Below are 15313 nucleotides of genomic sequence, written 5' to 3'. Positions count from 1 at the left end.
AGCTTGAAAGTTAACCACATGAAGTTCAGATTCTAAGACAATGAAAGGCATGAGATCGGTTTCATGCAAAAAGATCCTCAGCCACTTGTTTGCAACTTCGTTGCTGAATGAAATAGAATTAATAATTGTATAAAGAAGAAAGGACAGGATATACTGGGCACTGAATGGACAAAATAAATTAAAAAAAAATAAAAAAAGGGAAAAGAATAATGAGTTCACCTGTGAAATAGCACAGCCCAGAACTGCAGACAAGTGATCACAAGCATCTGAACTGCCAACAAATTTTGACTTTTGCAATTTCAGAGGCTAAACTATGAGATGTGTGTGTGGAGAAGGGGAGGGTTGGGGATGGGAGAAAGACAAAAAAGGAAACTAAATATTTAGCTTCATAAAAAAGGAAAGAAAAAGTATATGGGTTTCAAAATTCTGGCGTAATTTTCTTTGGCCTGAAAATCACCAATTTTCCAACCAAACGTGTAACTTAATAAAAAAAAAGTTTTTTAAACCTGCAAAGTGGTTATAATCTGCAAGTTGATTGAATAGGAGCCACCAACCCAATCAAACATTTACTGCAGAAACCAATTCAAAAAGGAAAGCAACCCTGTCCACTGCCCCTTCCCTCACCCCCCAAAAAAGCAGACAGGTTTTTTTCTGAGTAAAGAAAGAATACTAACAGATTAAATTTCGGATACCTTAATGATGATGTTATGATGTTTCTGTATAAATTCTTGAAGGGACTTTAAAATCTAGATCTCATAGTACATATGGACCCATCTAGAAGGCTATTGTGTTCCTTTTTGCTAGTGCCTAGGAAAACACTTAGGAAGACTCTGAAAGCTCATGGGATGCTCATTAAATTTTCAGGAGCTGCCCTTCCTAGAGCTAGATGGCATGGAGGTTCCCAAGTCTCTTCTTCAGCTAAGTACCTCCTTGCAGAACAGACAACCCTCCTTTTCAGACAGGGCACAGCTTTTGGTGAAGCTGCATTTACCCTCAAATACCTACCTTGGGTCAGGATTAGCACGTAAATATCCTTCTGAAGAAGACAGTGAAGCAAAGTGAATCGCTGAATAGTGATGAAGGGGGTCTCAGAAGCAGGATGTGCCATAGGAAAGTGCCTCTACACAGTGGCTGCTGCTTTACCTGTTACTCAAGGCCAATGCTACCAGTTGAAAGAGGCTTCTTGGTATAACTACAAAGATAAAATCAGATGGATGCTGTGAGCACATATGATGCGGGGAGGAAGGCAGAAAATGGAAACAAACATGCTCATGTCAATAGACAACCATGTCCTCAGTTTCCAGGAATTCTGTGTTTGAGACTTGTGTTTATGGTGCTCTGGCAAGGAGGCCACGCCTTCAACCTAATGCAATTACAGCAGCCAGTGGCACTCAACTGAGTTTAAAGCAATCACTTTTTTCCCTGTTTGTTCTCTTATTAAATTCATTCTAATTCCAAGTCCCAAACAAATCTTGCACCAGTTTGGTTCTCAGGGGCCCTCAGCTCCTGGAAACACTTGCTTTAGGTTCAAGCTCTGCTGAGAGAACCAAAAAGGAGGAAGGAGGGCCACGACTGTGTGAAGAGCAGTCTGTCCTTTCCTAAACTGGATTTCATGCAAAAGGATGAGTCGTTTCTTTTCAAGAAATACACATTCTTATTAAAGGCATTACATTCTGAGGAGAGAGTCTCATTTTTCAGCATCATAAATGTAGAGAATGCCAAAAAAAGGAGTTGACTAAATATTGACCCAAAGGCATTTCCTCAAAACAAAACAAAAAGAGAAAATTTCTCTCATTAATGCCTTTCTATATTGTTTGCTTTGGGTGGTGGAAATATATCCAGAGATCAATGAGAGTTGAAAGCATATATTCTAAATTATTTACCCTTCAATGGGTAGAGAGTTTTAGTTTTTAAACTCAAAAGGGACTGTAAAAGCTGCCTCAAGACTGCGCCTCTGGAGTGTGGTGTTTGTGATGACGGTGGCATTCCTGTTGTGGGTAGCAGCTGGCTGTAGGTACCTTTCCTTCTTCCTACCCTGGAGACATCAGAGCTGGATTATAGAGGAAGAAGAGGGCTAAAACCGAGATGATGGATTGCACCCTTTTGTAGGCACAGAGAATAGCGGGGATGCCGCAGCTATCCCTGTCCCCGTGGAGGGCACCCCCCCACCTCCCCACCGCAGGAGGGAAAAGTAACTCATGAGATTGACTATGGGTCTTCAACATGGTAGCAGAAAAGAGAAACCTGGTCCAAGTTAATTGACTCAGGCCCTGTATTTCTTGGTAGATCTCATGGACTTTCCAGAATTCCATAGACTTTTTCTCAAATTTGTAAATGAAAACCCCTCACCCTGATTATCACAAAGGAAACCAGCGTCTTTGTCTTGCTCTAATTATGGGACAGGTGTGTTCAGTGGGCCTGAGATCACCACGGCTCGCCACTTAGCAGCCCGTACCTGGCTAAGTGTTTCCACCAGAAAGATGAATCTGAAACACACGCTTTCCGTGAGCTATGAATAAAGCTGTCACCTCGGGAGACGATGAAGAAATAGCGTTTTATTTCTTTACAAATTTATAGCCAAGACAATAAATCACTCCATAGAAAAATTTAAAACAAGATACATTGTTGTGACCTTCATAACAGATGGAATCGTTAGTACAATAGTGACAACTGCCTGCCGGGATGTTGGGTTGCAGCATTTTGTCAGGCTTGATGAAAGAAAAAGAAGTCCAACCTTAGGACCGGGGCAGCTAACAAGGGTACCTTACCCGTAGGCTCAAATTGTTTCTGTGAGTAACCAGAGAAATGAGCTGAGAGCTAGGTCTCCCCTAAGTTTAGCTACCTTTGCAGAGTACGTGATATAATTCATAGGCTGTTTGTTTGTTTGGGGATTTATTTATTTGGATCCAAGTGTACACAATAACCTTTTTATCTTCATAACTTCAACCTAGATTCAGGTCATCACCTCTAATATTCTTAAAGATGCTGCTATGTGACAATGGCTGTAATTGCATGTCGTTAAATGTCTCAAACTCTCACAATGGTACTGTTGAGTCCCACATCATCCAAGTCCACAGTACACCCACCCACCCACCTATCCCTCACCTCCACCCCACCCTGGCCCCGTTCTCCATCCCTGAAAAGAGAAAGGGTAAAAGTTATGCTTCAAAAATCAGCCTTAGCCCAGTGTTTTAGTTGCCTCACCCAATGTGGCTGTCTAGTCAGATCTGCAGGAACACACAACTCATTTTTTGCAACTACAGTCTTGTGTCTCTTAACGATGGGTATATGTGCTGAGAGATGCATCGTTAGGCAATTTTGTTGTTGTGTGAACATCATAGAGTGTACTTACACAAACCTAGATGGTATAGCCTACTACACATGTAGGCTCTATGGTACTAATCTTATGGGACCACTGCTGTATAAGCGGTCCGTCATTGACTGAAACATTGGTATGCGGCGCAGGACTGTATATGAAAGTTTTTCCTGTGAGAGGCATTATGGATAGGTAGGTAGATAGAAGAGTAGATTGAATCAGATTGAAATCTTAGGTTGACTGTTGTTTATTTCCATGAGGCCCTGGGCAATTCCCTATCCTCTTTGGACTTCCATTTTCTCATCTTTGAATGCAGAAGAATTGTATTTCTTTTCCTTTCTTAAGTCCTAAGGATGCTCTGAAGACAAATGAGAAAATGGCTGATTCCCCAGGAATGGAAACCAGTAAGAAGCACAGAAGGGAGATTGGAGCATTCTTAAGGGTCCTTATACTGAGAAAGAGAATAAATGGATTAGTGGTGTTGTGGTCATGAATTTATCACCCTACAGCTCCTGCCAAGATGGGCCAGCTGCTTCCTATGGCTGGTCTGGGTCACATGGGTGTATGTGGGTCCCAGCCGGCTGAGCTGCACATGGTTGCCTCTTGGCCTATGTCTGTCTGACAGAATCCTCTCTAAGTTTTTCTCTTTCCAGAGATGGGCAATTTGACCCCCGGTTATTGATGAAAACAGCCAGAGCACTCTACAACAAAAGCGCTATAAGAGGTCCTAATAACTATCACACTGTGGTATTATTACATGCTATGCTATTCCTAGTTTCAGAAGCAGTAGAAGAATTTCCTACCTCTAAGATGCTCTGAGAATTGACAAACAGGAAAGAACAACACAGCTGGGAAAAATGCTGACCGAGAAAAGCTCGTTTTTCATAGCACATACAAAAATCAATCCCCATTTTTCATTCTAAGCATTTCAGTGACTAGTAGACTTTTGGAGCTGGAATTTACTTGTCAAATAGCCCATCAGTGTATACCATCTTAACTTTAGCTGAGCTGACCAGTGTTAGGAAAATACTTTGCTATGGCCTGAAGCTAAGCATTCCAGACACAAGAACAGTGATTAGACTAGTTCCAGGGCCAGAGGATAAGTTTAAAGATGAAATATGAGATCTTTCCATGAGTTGTGGCAAAAAAAATATCCTAGGTGTAATGCATGCATATCATGGACATATAAAGTCATTCACTTCTGCTTCTGTTATAGAAATAATTTTGCAATGTAAGGGAGGTACTATTTTAGAAATAATTAAAAACAGTCATGTTCTTCAAATAATTTCATCTTCCTCCACGCATGTAAATAAAGCACTAAATATGATGCCTTCTGAGGAAATTTTAATGAAAAGTCAATGAAACGCCCCAAGTTTTCTTTGTTCACAGATATATCACTAACCCTTTGCTAAACGAGCAGTTGAACATTGAACATTTCCATGCCTAGAATTTCAAAAGAAAAGCTTTAAAATTAGGATAAATAAATTTCTAAAATAAGGAAACACTGTACCTGGATGAGACCAAGAGGGAGCCACCATCCCTCACAGACTGGCCTGGGATGCCCAGCTCTTGGGTCCTAAGCAACCACCAGGCTATCAGTCACTCATCAGAACTGAATGTTGTCTCGAGTTTGCTCGAGAGCAGGCAAATCCACCTAGACCCTCAGGAAAACAAGTCAAAACTCCGTGAAATCAGACTGTGGTTACACTAATAAATATAAACACAGTTCTCAGCATATAAGTAATCCTGACTACTCCCTTACCTTGAGAAAGGTGACAAGGAATGTGGAAAGTTTAATTTGGCTATGAGGGAGTCTTGCAGGTAAAATGCATATGCCAGTTTTCATGATATGAAATACCACAAGGTGCTTAATGCTTGGGACATGATTACACAAATCCTTTCATGTTATCTGTGATATGTAAAATATTCCTTTCTCTAACCATTTTTATCACCGAGGTTGTTCACTCATTTTTCAATCACTACGTTTCATAGAGGCACTAATGATTGATTCCTGCCCCCCCTCAATATATTTTGAACTTACCAAGTCTGAAATTTGTTAAATATATCAAAATATATTCTCTTACGTTGATAGCCATCTTTAGGAAAAGGAAATCACATTTGGAAAGAATGACCAATCCAAGGAAATGGAAGGAAGGGGAAGTCTTTTTTATGGTGTTTCTTTTTTAAATTGTCTTTACTGCTGTTCTAGAAGTAATTTTGCCATGTGAGAGTTTTTTAACCTGTCATATAAAGACATTTAGACCGAGAGAACTTTCTTCTCTGTGACACCATTTAATTCATATATTTTCTTTTCTTTTAAATATATCATTAATAAAATTATCAGCAAACCAAAATATTTTTAATAACCAAAGAGGAAGTTTTTAATTAGAAAGAAATTAGAAAGAGAAGTGGGTTAAGTAATGAGAGAGAGAGGTGGTTGGACCTAGAGCCTAATAAAAGATGACCATTTTAGGGGATTAGAGCCGTCCTTGATTATGGCAGGAAATCCTGAGGATGAAGTCTGATAAGTTAAAAATACATAACTGATTGTGTGTGTATTTTTAGCGCTTTAATGAGCCACCCAATATCAGGTGTGTCCCTACTTTAAGAAAATCGTGTAAACAAAAATCCAAAATTATAAGCACAAAAATTTCATAGTTATTTTAATTGTAAAATGCATCCCTATTTCATAGAACTTACTATTCAATTCCTTTAAAGAGCAGACACTTTAAAAACGTGATTCAATTCAGAAAAAAGAGAAAAAAATCTATTTTTGAACACCTTTTTAGAAGGCCATCTCTAAGAATCAGCCACACTCTGCTCTCATTGACATTTCAACCAGACTGGGCCATGGAACATTTGCTCAAGGCTAATTGCAACTGTCTAGATCCATAATGAAGCCTTTCCTGGATAACCTTTATAAATTACAGTAAGTACAGCTCCCCTCTGAGCAACCGGCTATTCAATAAACTTTTACCCTTGGAAGATAGGTTATTAGAAGCCTATTGTCAGTGCGTTGATGTATTCTATTCTAGACAGAAACCTTTAGTTATGTGGTGACAGCAAGTAATACCCTTTGCGATTTCAGGTTCTTGTCACTGTGGAAAGTGCATTTGTTCTGCCGAAGAATGGTATATTTCGGGAGAATTCTGTGACTGTGATGACAGGGACTGCGACAAACATGATGGTCTCATTTGCACAGGTGCAGTATTGACCTACTCTAATTGTTCTATGCCACAGTTTGCAATAAAGACAAGTGACATCCACCACATACTGCTATAGATGGCCTGGCAGGAGAGCCTCCGTGTAATCAAAGGCCAACTATTAATATGAAGTAACTATGTAAGGGGAAGTGGGCAGCTGGGAATAAGCAGCAACATTACGTTCAGGCTAGAAGATACAAAAGAATGAAGCCACATTACATGATTGTTAGGAATCTTCCACAAAGTAACCCCCCCTGCAACTTACACACACGCAGCTAATATTTGAAAAGAGAAAAGAGTTCTCTTGACATCCATTTTACTTTGAACATAGAATGGAATATTATTTTAAACAGGATCCGCTAGTTCACAGATGGTTGATGTGTTGGTTGTTTTCAGGGATGGGGTATGTGTGTGTTGGGGGATAAGGGTATGAAAGAGTTAGCAGTATAATAGATACTGCTATCCTAAGCTATTGAGTCCTAATAATTGGTTACAAAATACATTTGCTTAAACAAGTTATGGGGAAATGGAGACATATATATTTATTCTCCTTGTTTCTAGCTGAAGGTAAAAGATGATTATTTGTGTGTGTCATTAAGCTAGACATTCATTTTCTGTCCATCCCTACTACACAAGCCTCCTCTTCTAGCTGATTACTTAGCCTACTTCTTCCTATGTCAAAGAGCTTTATGTTTCTTAGCATTTATTCATAAGTCAGACATAACTTGCTCTCTACAGGAAAACAAAATTATGACACAGAAGCCCAGCTGGAGTGATACAAGATGGTCACTATTAGATTGATACTACATAGATGGTGGCACCAAATAGAGGCTATTAATTTCCCATAGCTGCTTAATGAGATAATAATAATATGACTGCACAATAAGAAAATCTGCGGAGGATGAGTGAAATGGTTTTGATTATGAACAGTTATGGTTTATAATAACATATTGTAACTGGGTGCATTTTGATGCTAATGATTCCCCTGTGTGTTTTATTGCAGGGAATGGAATATGTAGCTGTGGAAACTGTGAATGCTGGGATGGATGGAATGGAAATGCATGTGAAATCTGGCTTGCCACAGAATATCCTTAACAATTACATGGGAGAGGACTGGATTCTTATTTTTCTAGGCCATTAGAACGTATAAATGCAAAGGAAACCATGTATAATCACCACTAGGACAGGTCAAACAGACTATTGTATGTTTTTCTATTTCTGAATGCCTGAATGAATTCTGGGTACCCATTAAAAATGAGTTAAGCAAACATGTAAATAACACCAGAAAGAATTTCTCTTCCATAATTTATATCAGTATATCAGTGGTTCTCAACGAGGGCAACTTTGCCACCCAGAAAACATTTGGCAATGTCTACAGACAATTTTGATTGTCACACTGGGTGGGGTGGAAGGGCGTGCTACGGCATCTAGTAGGTAGAGGCCAGGGATGCTGCTAAACATCCTACAGTGCACAGGACAGCCCCCCTGACATAAAAATATCTGACTCCAAATGTCAATAGTGCCAGAGTTGAGAAACGCTGAATTACATTGTTGTTAGAAAAGCACATCCCTACACAAGAAAGACCATATTAGAATCTAAGAAAAAGACACATCCTCAATAAATCCATCTATCATATTTTACCAGGATTCCATATCACTCAGCATTTCCATATGGTGACAATGAAGACAAACACACATGAAGTATAATGTCATAGGGGCCAGAGGCCAGAGGGCCAGTGCTTTTGAAACAAGACTGGTCATTTTTAGCTATTAAGTCATTCATCTAGTCTCACTTTAAACTCACACAAAAGAAGATTCTCTGAAGATGAAGGAAGAAACTATGAAAAATGTACAATTTAACATTTTTAATAAATAGTGACATAGGTTGTTTACACTCTGTGTCGATATATATTTATATTGATGACCTACTGATGATTAACAAAAAAAAAAAATGAATTGTTATTCAGGGGTATCCATTTTCTGTTACTAGAACATTTTTTAAACCAGTCAGAGGTTACATGTATAAGGAATCTGATTTTTCACTATTTAAGTTGCTCCATGGTAACTTGCCTTTTAGAAAGACAATATCTAGTTAGAAATATAATAGGCCTGAAATATACATTCATTTCCCTTAAAAGATTATCTTATTTCTAAGGATACATTACTTACTGGACAAGGAGGGTCGTGCAAAGAAGTCAAGAAGAGATACTGTGATAAAATGGCACCAGCCTCAAAATCTCAGAGGATAAAAAAAATCTAGAAATGGCTTAAATAGAAATTACAAATATTCACTCAGTGATAGGAACAAAATGTTTATTTTCTTAATGGTGAAATTTTGCTCTGTATGAAATTCACATTGAATTATGAAAATGTACAATAATTCAGACTTCCCTTACATATTTACAGTTAAATCTACTTACACACATTAGTTTAGGCAACCATTAGTTATTTAGAGCTAAAAAAGACCCACTTTTTTTCTAAATGTGAATTATATTTTGTAAAATCCTAGAATAATGTAACAAAATCATTTCCATATTCTTTAAGATGAAAATTTGTACTTGGAAATTTTACTTAGTGATGTAAATATTCTAGAGTTATGGCTTGGACTTTATAAGTCAAATTACCAAAAAATAAGGAAAATATGCATCTGCTGAGTTACTTAAAAATTTAATATTGAAAATTATTCAAGAGAAAAATTTAACTGATGCTGATTTTTATAGTACTAATAGTGTTCTCATACTTTAGTCGACTTATAAAATTGTTATCTCTATCCTGAGATTAAGGAGTGCCACGATTTTAGTTGTATCTCTATTACTGAGTATGTCAATTAATATATCCATTTTGTAAAATGAGGGAAATATAAGCAGTTAAGAAATAATATATATTATATTCTTTCCTCTTCTCTACCTAAGCATTTTAAGCCTCAAACCTATCATAATTGTTCAGTAGCAGTTTTGATGACTTGGTGATGCACAAATATGGGAATTCAATACATTATCTAGTCATCATAATACAGATGACATTCAGGTCCCTCTATTGCAGAGCTCTGCTTTTTATAAAAGACCAGATAGTAAGTATTTTAGACTTTGTGGGCCACATACATCTCTGTTCCATATTCTTGCTTGTTTGTTTGTTTGTGTTTAATACTTCAAAACTATAAAAAAAGAAAAAGAAAAAACTCATTCTGAGCTCCTGGGCCATAGAAAAATAGATGGCAAGCTGGATTTGGCTCACAGCTGAGCAGTAGTTTGCCAACCTCTGTTCTGGAACTGCCCTTAATTCCCTGTGTCCCATCCCATAACCTTAGGTGTGTCTTATTTTTCTCGTAATTCTCTATATCCATTTTCCTTAACAATAACTACAACAATAGTTCTACTCTTTTTATATTTTCATGTAAGAAACATGTCCTCAGCATTTATGTTTTTTAAGAAAAAGTTTAGATATGGGGAAATTATTATGCTATAAAGTTTGAAATGTGATTTGTCCAAATTTTCTGACAAAGCTGAAAATACATTACAGTCAGCTATTTTCTCGGTTCATTTAACTACAAATTATTGAACCGAAATTGAGTTGTAGCATAAATCACATGGTATTAAACTATGATGAATATTTTCCTTTTAAAATAGAACTATTTTCTTTTTACTTCTTTCTGTCTGTGGTAATATTTCCTCTCTGTGTATGTGTGATTTTGACTCTAGCAATGCAAACATCAATAGATCTATTAAGAAGTGATTTAATTTACATGTTTAAGTTGGAAAAAATAAAATAAACATAGTTACATATAAGGACATATATTCTACCCTTCCTTACTGTGATTTTGCACTTTGACTTTTGAGTCCGTTACTAAGATAGAAACTCCCTCTTAAAAAAATGCAGGGCAAGAACAAACTTGTAATAGCTGGAGGGAAAATGTGCAAATCGCATTGGCTTGTTTAATTTTGACAGAAGTTACAGTAGGATTAATGTCAACTGGGAAGGATACAAGTTTACAGGTGGTGTTGGCACTAACCCCACTTGCTTGGCATGCCATTACTGAGGAATTTCTCCACAAGGACTTTTCAATAAAATTTGACTAAGGTCTTAAGACCTAAGAGGAGAATCATTATACCCCATTTTTGCCCCGGACTCCTTGAGTTAATCTAGATTCCTGCAACCCATTGAATGGAATGGCCCCTCTACCTCAGATGCAAACACAATTTCTGCCAGCAAACATTGGGATTAGAAAACCAAGAAAAAACAGAAACAAAACATAACTCAGCCTTTGTTTGAAGACTCACTGTCAAACTTGGAAACCGTACCCAGTATTCAAGAGAATCAACAGGTCCTGTGTGCCACCTGGTAAGCTAAGAAACCTAAGCTATGAAATGCATTTTACTCCAAAGTAACACAATTCACGTCTGGATTTTGATATGCTTGCATTTAGCTCACTTGTTTTCCTTGGATATAGTCTTGTTCTGAAATAAAATTCAAAATAATTTTCAATTATTTTCACTTCCTTCTAAAATGGATGGCTTAGTCAATCTTGTCTCTTGTCCAAATGTTAATTGTCCCTCTAATATTAGGGAAAATACATGTCTAACTTAAAGAACAAGAAGTTTTTTTGTTGTTGTGTTGTTTTTTAAAAGAGAACGAAATCTGATACTGGTCATCCTGAAAACATCTGACTGTTTTAGCATTTTAGGCATTAATTAAGCAACTGGCCAAAGGTGATAAAGAAACTCTGCTTACTTTCCAAGAGGCACACAATTAGAAGGACTACAGCGAGAGTCTTGTGGGCCCCTTGTGGGGCTCCTGAAGCTACCCCCTACTCCAAAATACTCAGGGCAAGCAAACAGAGTAAGCATCTCTAAATTCTCTAGGATTTGTAATGAAATGATTCTCAGTACCATTTTACTCTTTACATAGGGTGGACCATTTGCATCTCTTCTATAATTTTTCCAAGTAAAGTTGTAGCAAAACATTTTAGAAAGCAAACTTATAAGAAAATAAAAATAGCGTCACTTGAAATATCAAAACAATGAATATTCCCGAGCACTGCTGAGGGATGTGTGAAGCAATCAGCTACCATAACAAATCAATAGAAATAACCCTCCCACACCAGATATGCATGCAAAAGGAATGTGATATTAGAGAGACTCGATACAATCGACATATGTACATGGAGGTACAAAAAACACGGTCTGTAAATATAAATGAATGCCATCAGATTTACTATACAGAACATCAATAACAACAGATTGCTTACTTAATAACAGCCAACTTAATTTTTGAGGGGAAAAAATGGTGGAGTCTTATCTTGGAAAAATAGCAAGAGAGGTATTATCAAAGAGCTAAAATTTTCTTTGGCATGGTAAAGGGGGAAATTGAGTTTACCAACTTATTTACATGACATTTCCCTATATTTGTGGGTGAGGCAATGACATTTCATTACATAAAGTTGTTTGATGTTTTCTAATATGCCTTCGTATAAATATTTTATTCAATATGTTGTGAATACAACAAATGATATTAAACACAGAAACTGTACAATGCAGACAAACTCTTGTATGTAAATCGAGTAATACATCCCAATAGTTCTTGATGCACTGTTCCTACTACGTGCAGTTCGTCAGTGCTGTCCTCCTCCCATGAAGCAGGGGAGACCAGACGTGAAGGAAATGATCGAACTAATTTACAAGTAACAAGGACCCCTCTGCAATATGTCTAAACATGTATTAGGAGAAAGTATTTTGACATCCATTCATAGGGATAAATGCCCTTACAGACAACTCACATAAAAAACAAAACAGAGGTGCACGTATACATAAATCTCAGTCATTTACAAAAATAAATCTTGTCTTAATTTTAACCAGTAAACAGATTTGCAGGAGAAAAAGAAACCAGTAAGTAGGTAGGGCTGATTAGCAAAAACAAATAGGTGGGGTTGTTTGTTGTGTGTGTGTGTGTCTGTGTGTGTGTGTGTGTGGCGGGGTAAGCAGTGTTTATAAGCCCATCTAATTGGAATTGCAAGTTAAATTATTCATAGTTTGCCACATATTTTGGAATATATGTCTTTCTTAAATAATTGGTTATTGAAATTCATCTAATGTATTTTAACTTATCCTGTTAAAAACAATAGGCTCTAAAATGGCATAACAAGAAATCAAGAATGATCAAAGGAATCATTTTGTTGTATTTGTACTTGAGCATTATCAACAATAAAACTACTCAAACAGTATGCTAACTTTTTATTTATTAAAATGGAATCCGATATGAAAAGCATAAACAGTTAAATTTATACTAAATCTTTAATCAGCTAAGCAGGCCAAAATTTTTAAATGCTGGGCAGGGGCTGTCATGTAGACTTAGGAAACCAATGACAAAATAATTTCCCAGTAAACACAGTGCAGGTGGGGGAAGACAGGGAGGCCTTCCACATGGAAATAAGAACAAGAGGCCAGTACATTGATCTCACATATAGCTTTCTATAAATGAGGTTCAGTTTGGTCTCAACTCTTCTGAGGATAAAACATTGAATTTTATTAAGTACACAGAGTTAACAAATATATTTCCAAACAGTTCAGTATTAAACATCTTGAAACTCTTTATATCCAACATTGAACATTTTGCATGGTTTCTTCACTGCCTAGTCAACTGTTCATGGCCTTTCTTAGTAGTTGTCTTCCCTAAGCTCAGAGTTATTCAAAAGGAAATTAAGAAAGCAAAATAAAACAAAAGCAAATCAATTGAATGGACCAAAAACCTGATGTTTGAATGTGTTGGTTTGCCTTTAATTTTATCTAGAAGAATTCAACAGACTGCATTCTGAGATGATGGCAAGGCACCTCTACCCCAGCCGTTGGGCAGCCTGGGCCCCGAGAAGCTGAGTTAGAGGTATGGACTGGTGAAAACACAGTACCTGACTCAGCATGCTGAGCTAAAAAAAATATTTTTTCCTAATATGTCCAGTTTAAAAACTTGTCATTAAACACCAAAAATATTAAAGTCTAATTTATAACTAACGTTTGCATTGCTGCTGCAGAAGAGAACACAACAGGCGCCTTGCCCATGCTCTGCCGAGTGTGAGTGGAATGCAGCCAAAACTGGGGATGGCATTAAGTTCGGTTCATTAAAAACAGGAAGGATTATATCTGAAATGGATTTAGGTAGCGCAATTCTTCTAGGTTGTACTTATTGATTTTTCCTTTTTTTTTTTTCTTTTTTTCCAAATAGTGAGGATTAGTAGATGAAAAATGAACCTTAATCAGGCCTACAAGGCCTACAGAGTTCTTTGGACCCACTTTCTCAAAAACCAGTGGGTCTTGCTCGCTGGGCAAGGCAAATGTTACCATTACCAGTAAGCTTGTGATATGTAGAAAACACACACACACACAAAGAAACTATAGGGGAATGTCAAACACATATTGTAGAGAGCTTCCCATGGACTGTGTTTGACCCATTTCTCACCCTGGCCACCTCAGGAGCACAGGATCTGCTACTGGATAGAGCATATATGTGTGTTTAATCGATAGAGGGATCCGGAGACAACACTCATAATCTTTATAGATGCAATTTGTAATAATAGGTTTAGAAGACTTCCTGATTCCCTGATCGCTCTCCAAACCAAGCCAACTGCAACCTTTACGATTTAGAGAAACACAATCCCTGCAAAATATCACAGACAGTGGAGCGAGCAGCCCTGTAAAAACGGGAAGAAGAGAAATCCATAATAGCACAGGTTTACAGCGTCTAACTAGAAATTACTCAATAGTATTTGTGTGCTACAAAATTGAACTTAAACACATGGATTTCGCTGAAACAGGACTCAAAAAGGATTATGGGTAGCTGTCAGCAGGCAAAGTATCGAGTGTACTTGTGAAGTATGTCATTCACATGAAGTGTCACAGTCACAGAAAAGATATTAAAAAGGCATTCCATATCTGGTAGGGCATTCCATGGTCTGAGTTTAGCTGGTTATCCAGGTGTCTTCTTGTTGTGGGGGGTGCAACAGGTTGAGATTTATCCACTTGCAACCAAGAAGTTCGAGACAGCAAAGAGCAAGCATCTGCTTACTTCCAGCTGCTCCTCAGCCACGGAGCAGGAATGTCTGGCAAGGATAATCACTCAACTGTGCTCGGGACGAGTAAGTCACAACACCTGTGAGGATCGGGCTATGTCGTCTTACTTTTGTTGACTGGTTTGCCTCCATTCATTATTGCAGACGCACTTGTGCTTTTACTCGGCGTCACCCCGGCCTTCGGGACCGTTTCTCCAACGTCATGCAAAGATGGTTCTCGGTACATGGCAACTAGTGAGAGGAAGGAGGATGTGAAGAAAGGAGGGAAAGGAAACATTACCTGATCATCGTCAAGAATGGCCATCAACACACACACGGACCTCAGCAGTTTGCCCAGTCCTGTGTTCCCTGAAGTCAAGCAACCCAATTGAGAGGGAATTCCTGTTTTAAAGCAGTAAAATCCAGCCCCTAATCAGAAGACATTACTTCCTTCTCATTCTCTGGTTTATGTAACTAAAATATGTGCATAGGTGCGAACGGAGTTTTGTCTAGGAGAGAAGGTTTAAATGGGAGCTATGGCCTCTTTGTGGGCCTAAGATATAACACACACACACACACAAACACACACACACACATACACACACACACACAAGTATAGAAGAATGGCAAGCATTTAACTTCATTCTCTTTGTACAGCAAGGACAACTCAGACTTCCTTCCACTGCACACTACTGTCAACACTTGAACCACTCATCCCCATTCATCTTTTCAAGTCTAGGTTTTATACCCTAGATCATT

At 37.8% G+C, this 15313-nt stretch overlaps 2 protein-coding genes across 4 annotated transcripts in view; one reads left to right on the top strand and one right to left on the bottom strand.

The window, feature by feature from the left end:
* Window positions 1-9257, top strand: part of ITGBL1 (integrin subunit beta like 1) — a 1366350-nt gene extending 1357093 nt beyond the window's left edge. For both annotated transcript variants that reach the window (XM_087435888.1, XM_087435887.1), the window contains exons 9-10: window positions 6405-6518; window positions 7523-9257. In XM_087435888.1, the coding sequence (XP_087292014.1) occupies window positions 6405-6518; window positions 7523-7614 (206 nt within the window). In that variant the 3' untranslated portion in view covers window positions 7615-9257. The remainder of the gene's footprint in view (window positions 1-6404; window positions 6519-7522) is intronic.
* A 16-nt stretch (window positions 9258-9273) lies between these two features.
* FGF14 (fibroblast growth factor 14) overlaps window positions 9274-15313 on the bottom strand; it is a 612072-nt gene continuing 606032 nt past the window's right edge. For both annotated transcript variants that reach the window (XM_087435889.1, XM_014781777.2), the window contains exon 5: window positions 9274-14806. In XM_087435889.1, the coding sequence (XP_087292015.1) occupies window positions 14670-14806 (137 nt within the window). In that variant the 3' untranslated portion in view covers window positions 9274-14669. The remainder of the gene's footprint in view (window positions 14807-15313) is intronic.

The sequence above is a fragment of the Ceratotherium simum genome, chromosome 10, assembly GCF_057802395.1.
Source record: "Ceratotherium simum simum isolate JZ-2026a chromosome 10, ASM5780239v1, whole genome shotgun sequence".
NCBI lineage: Eukaryota > Metazoa > Chordata > Mammalia > Perissodactyla > Rhinocerotidae > Ceratotherium > Ceratotherium simum.
The sequence above is the reverse complement of the archived record's forward strand: the minus strand, read 5'-3'. Positions and strand labels throughout refer to the sequence as shown.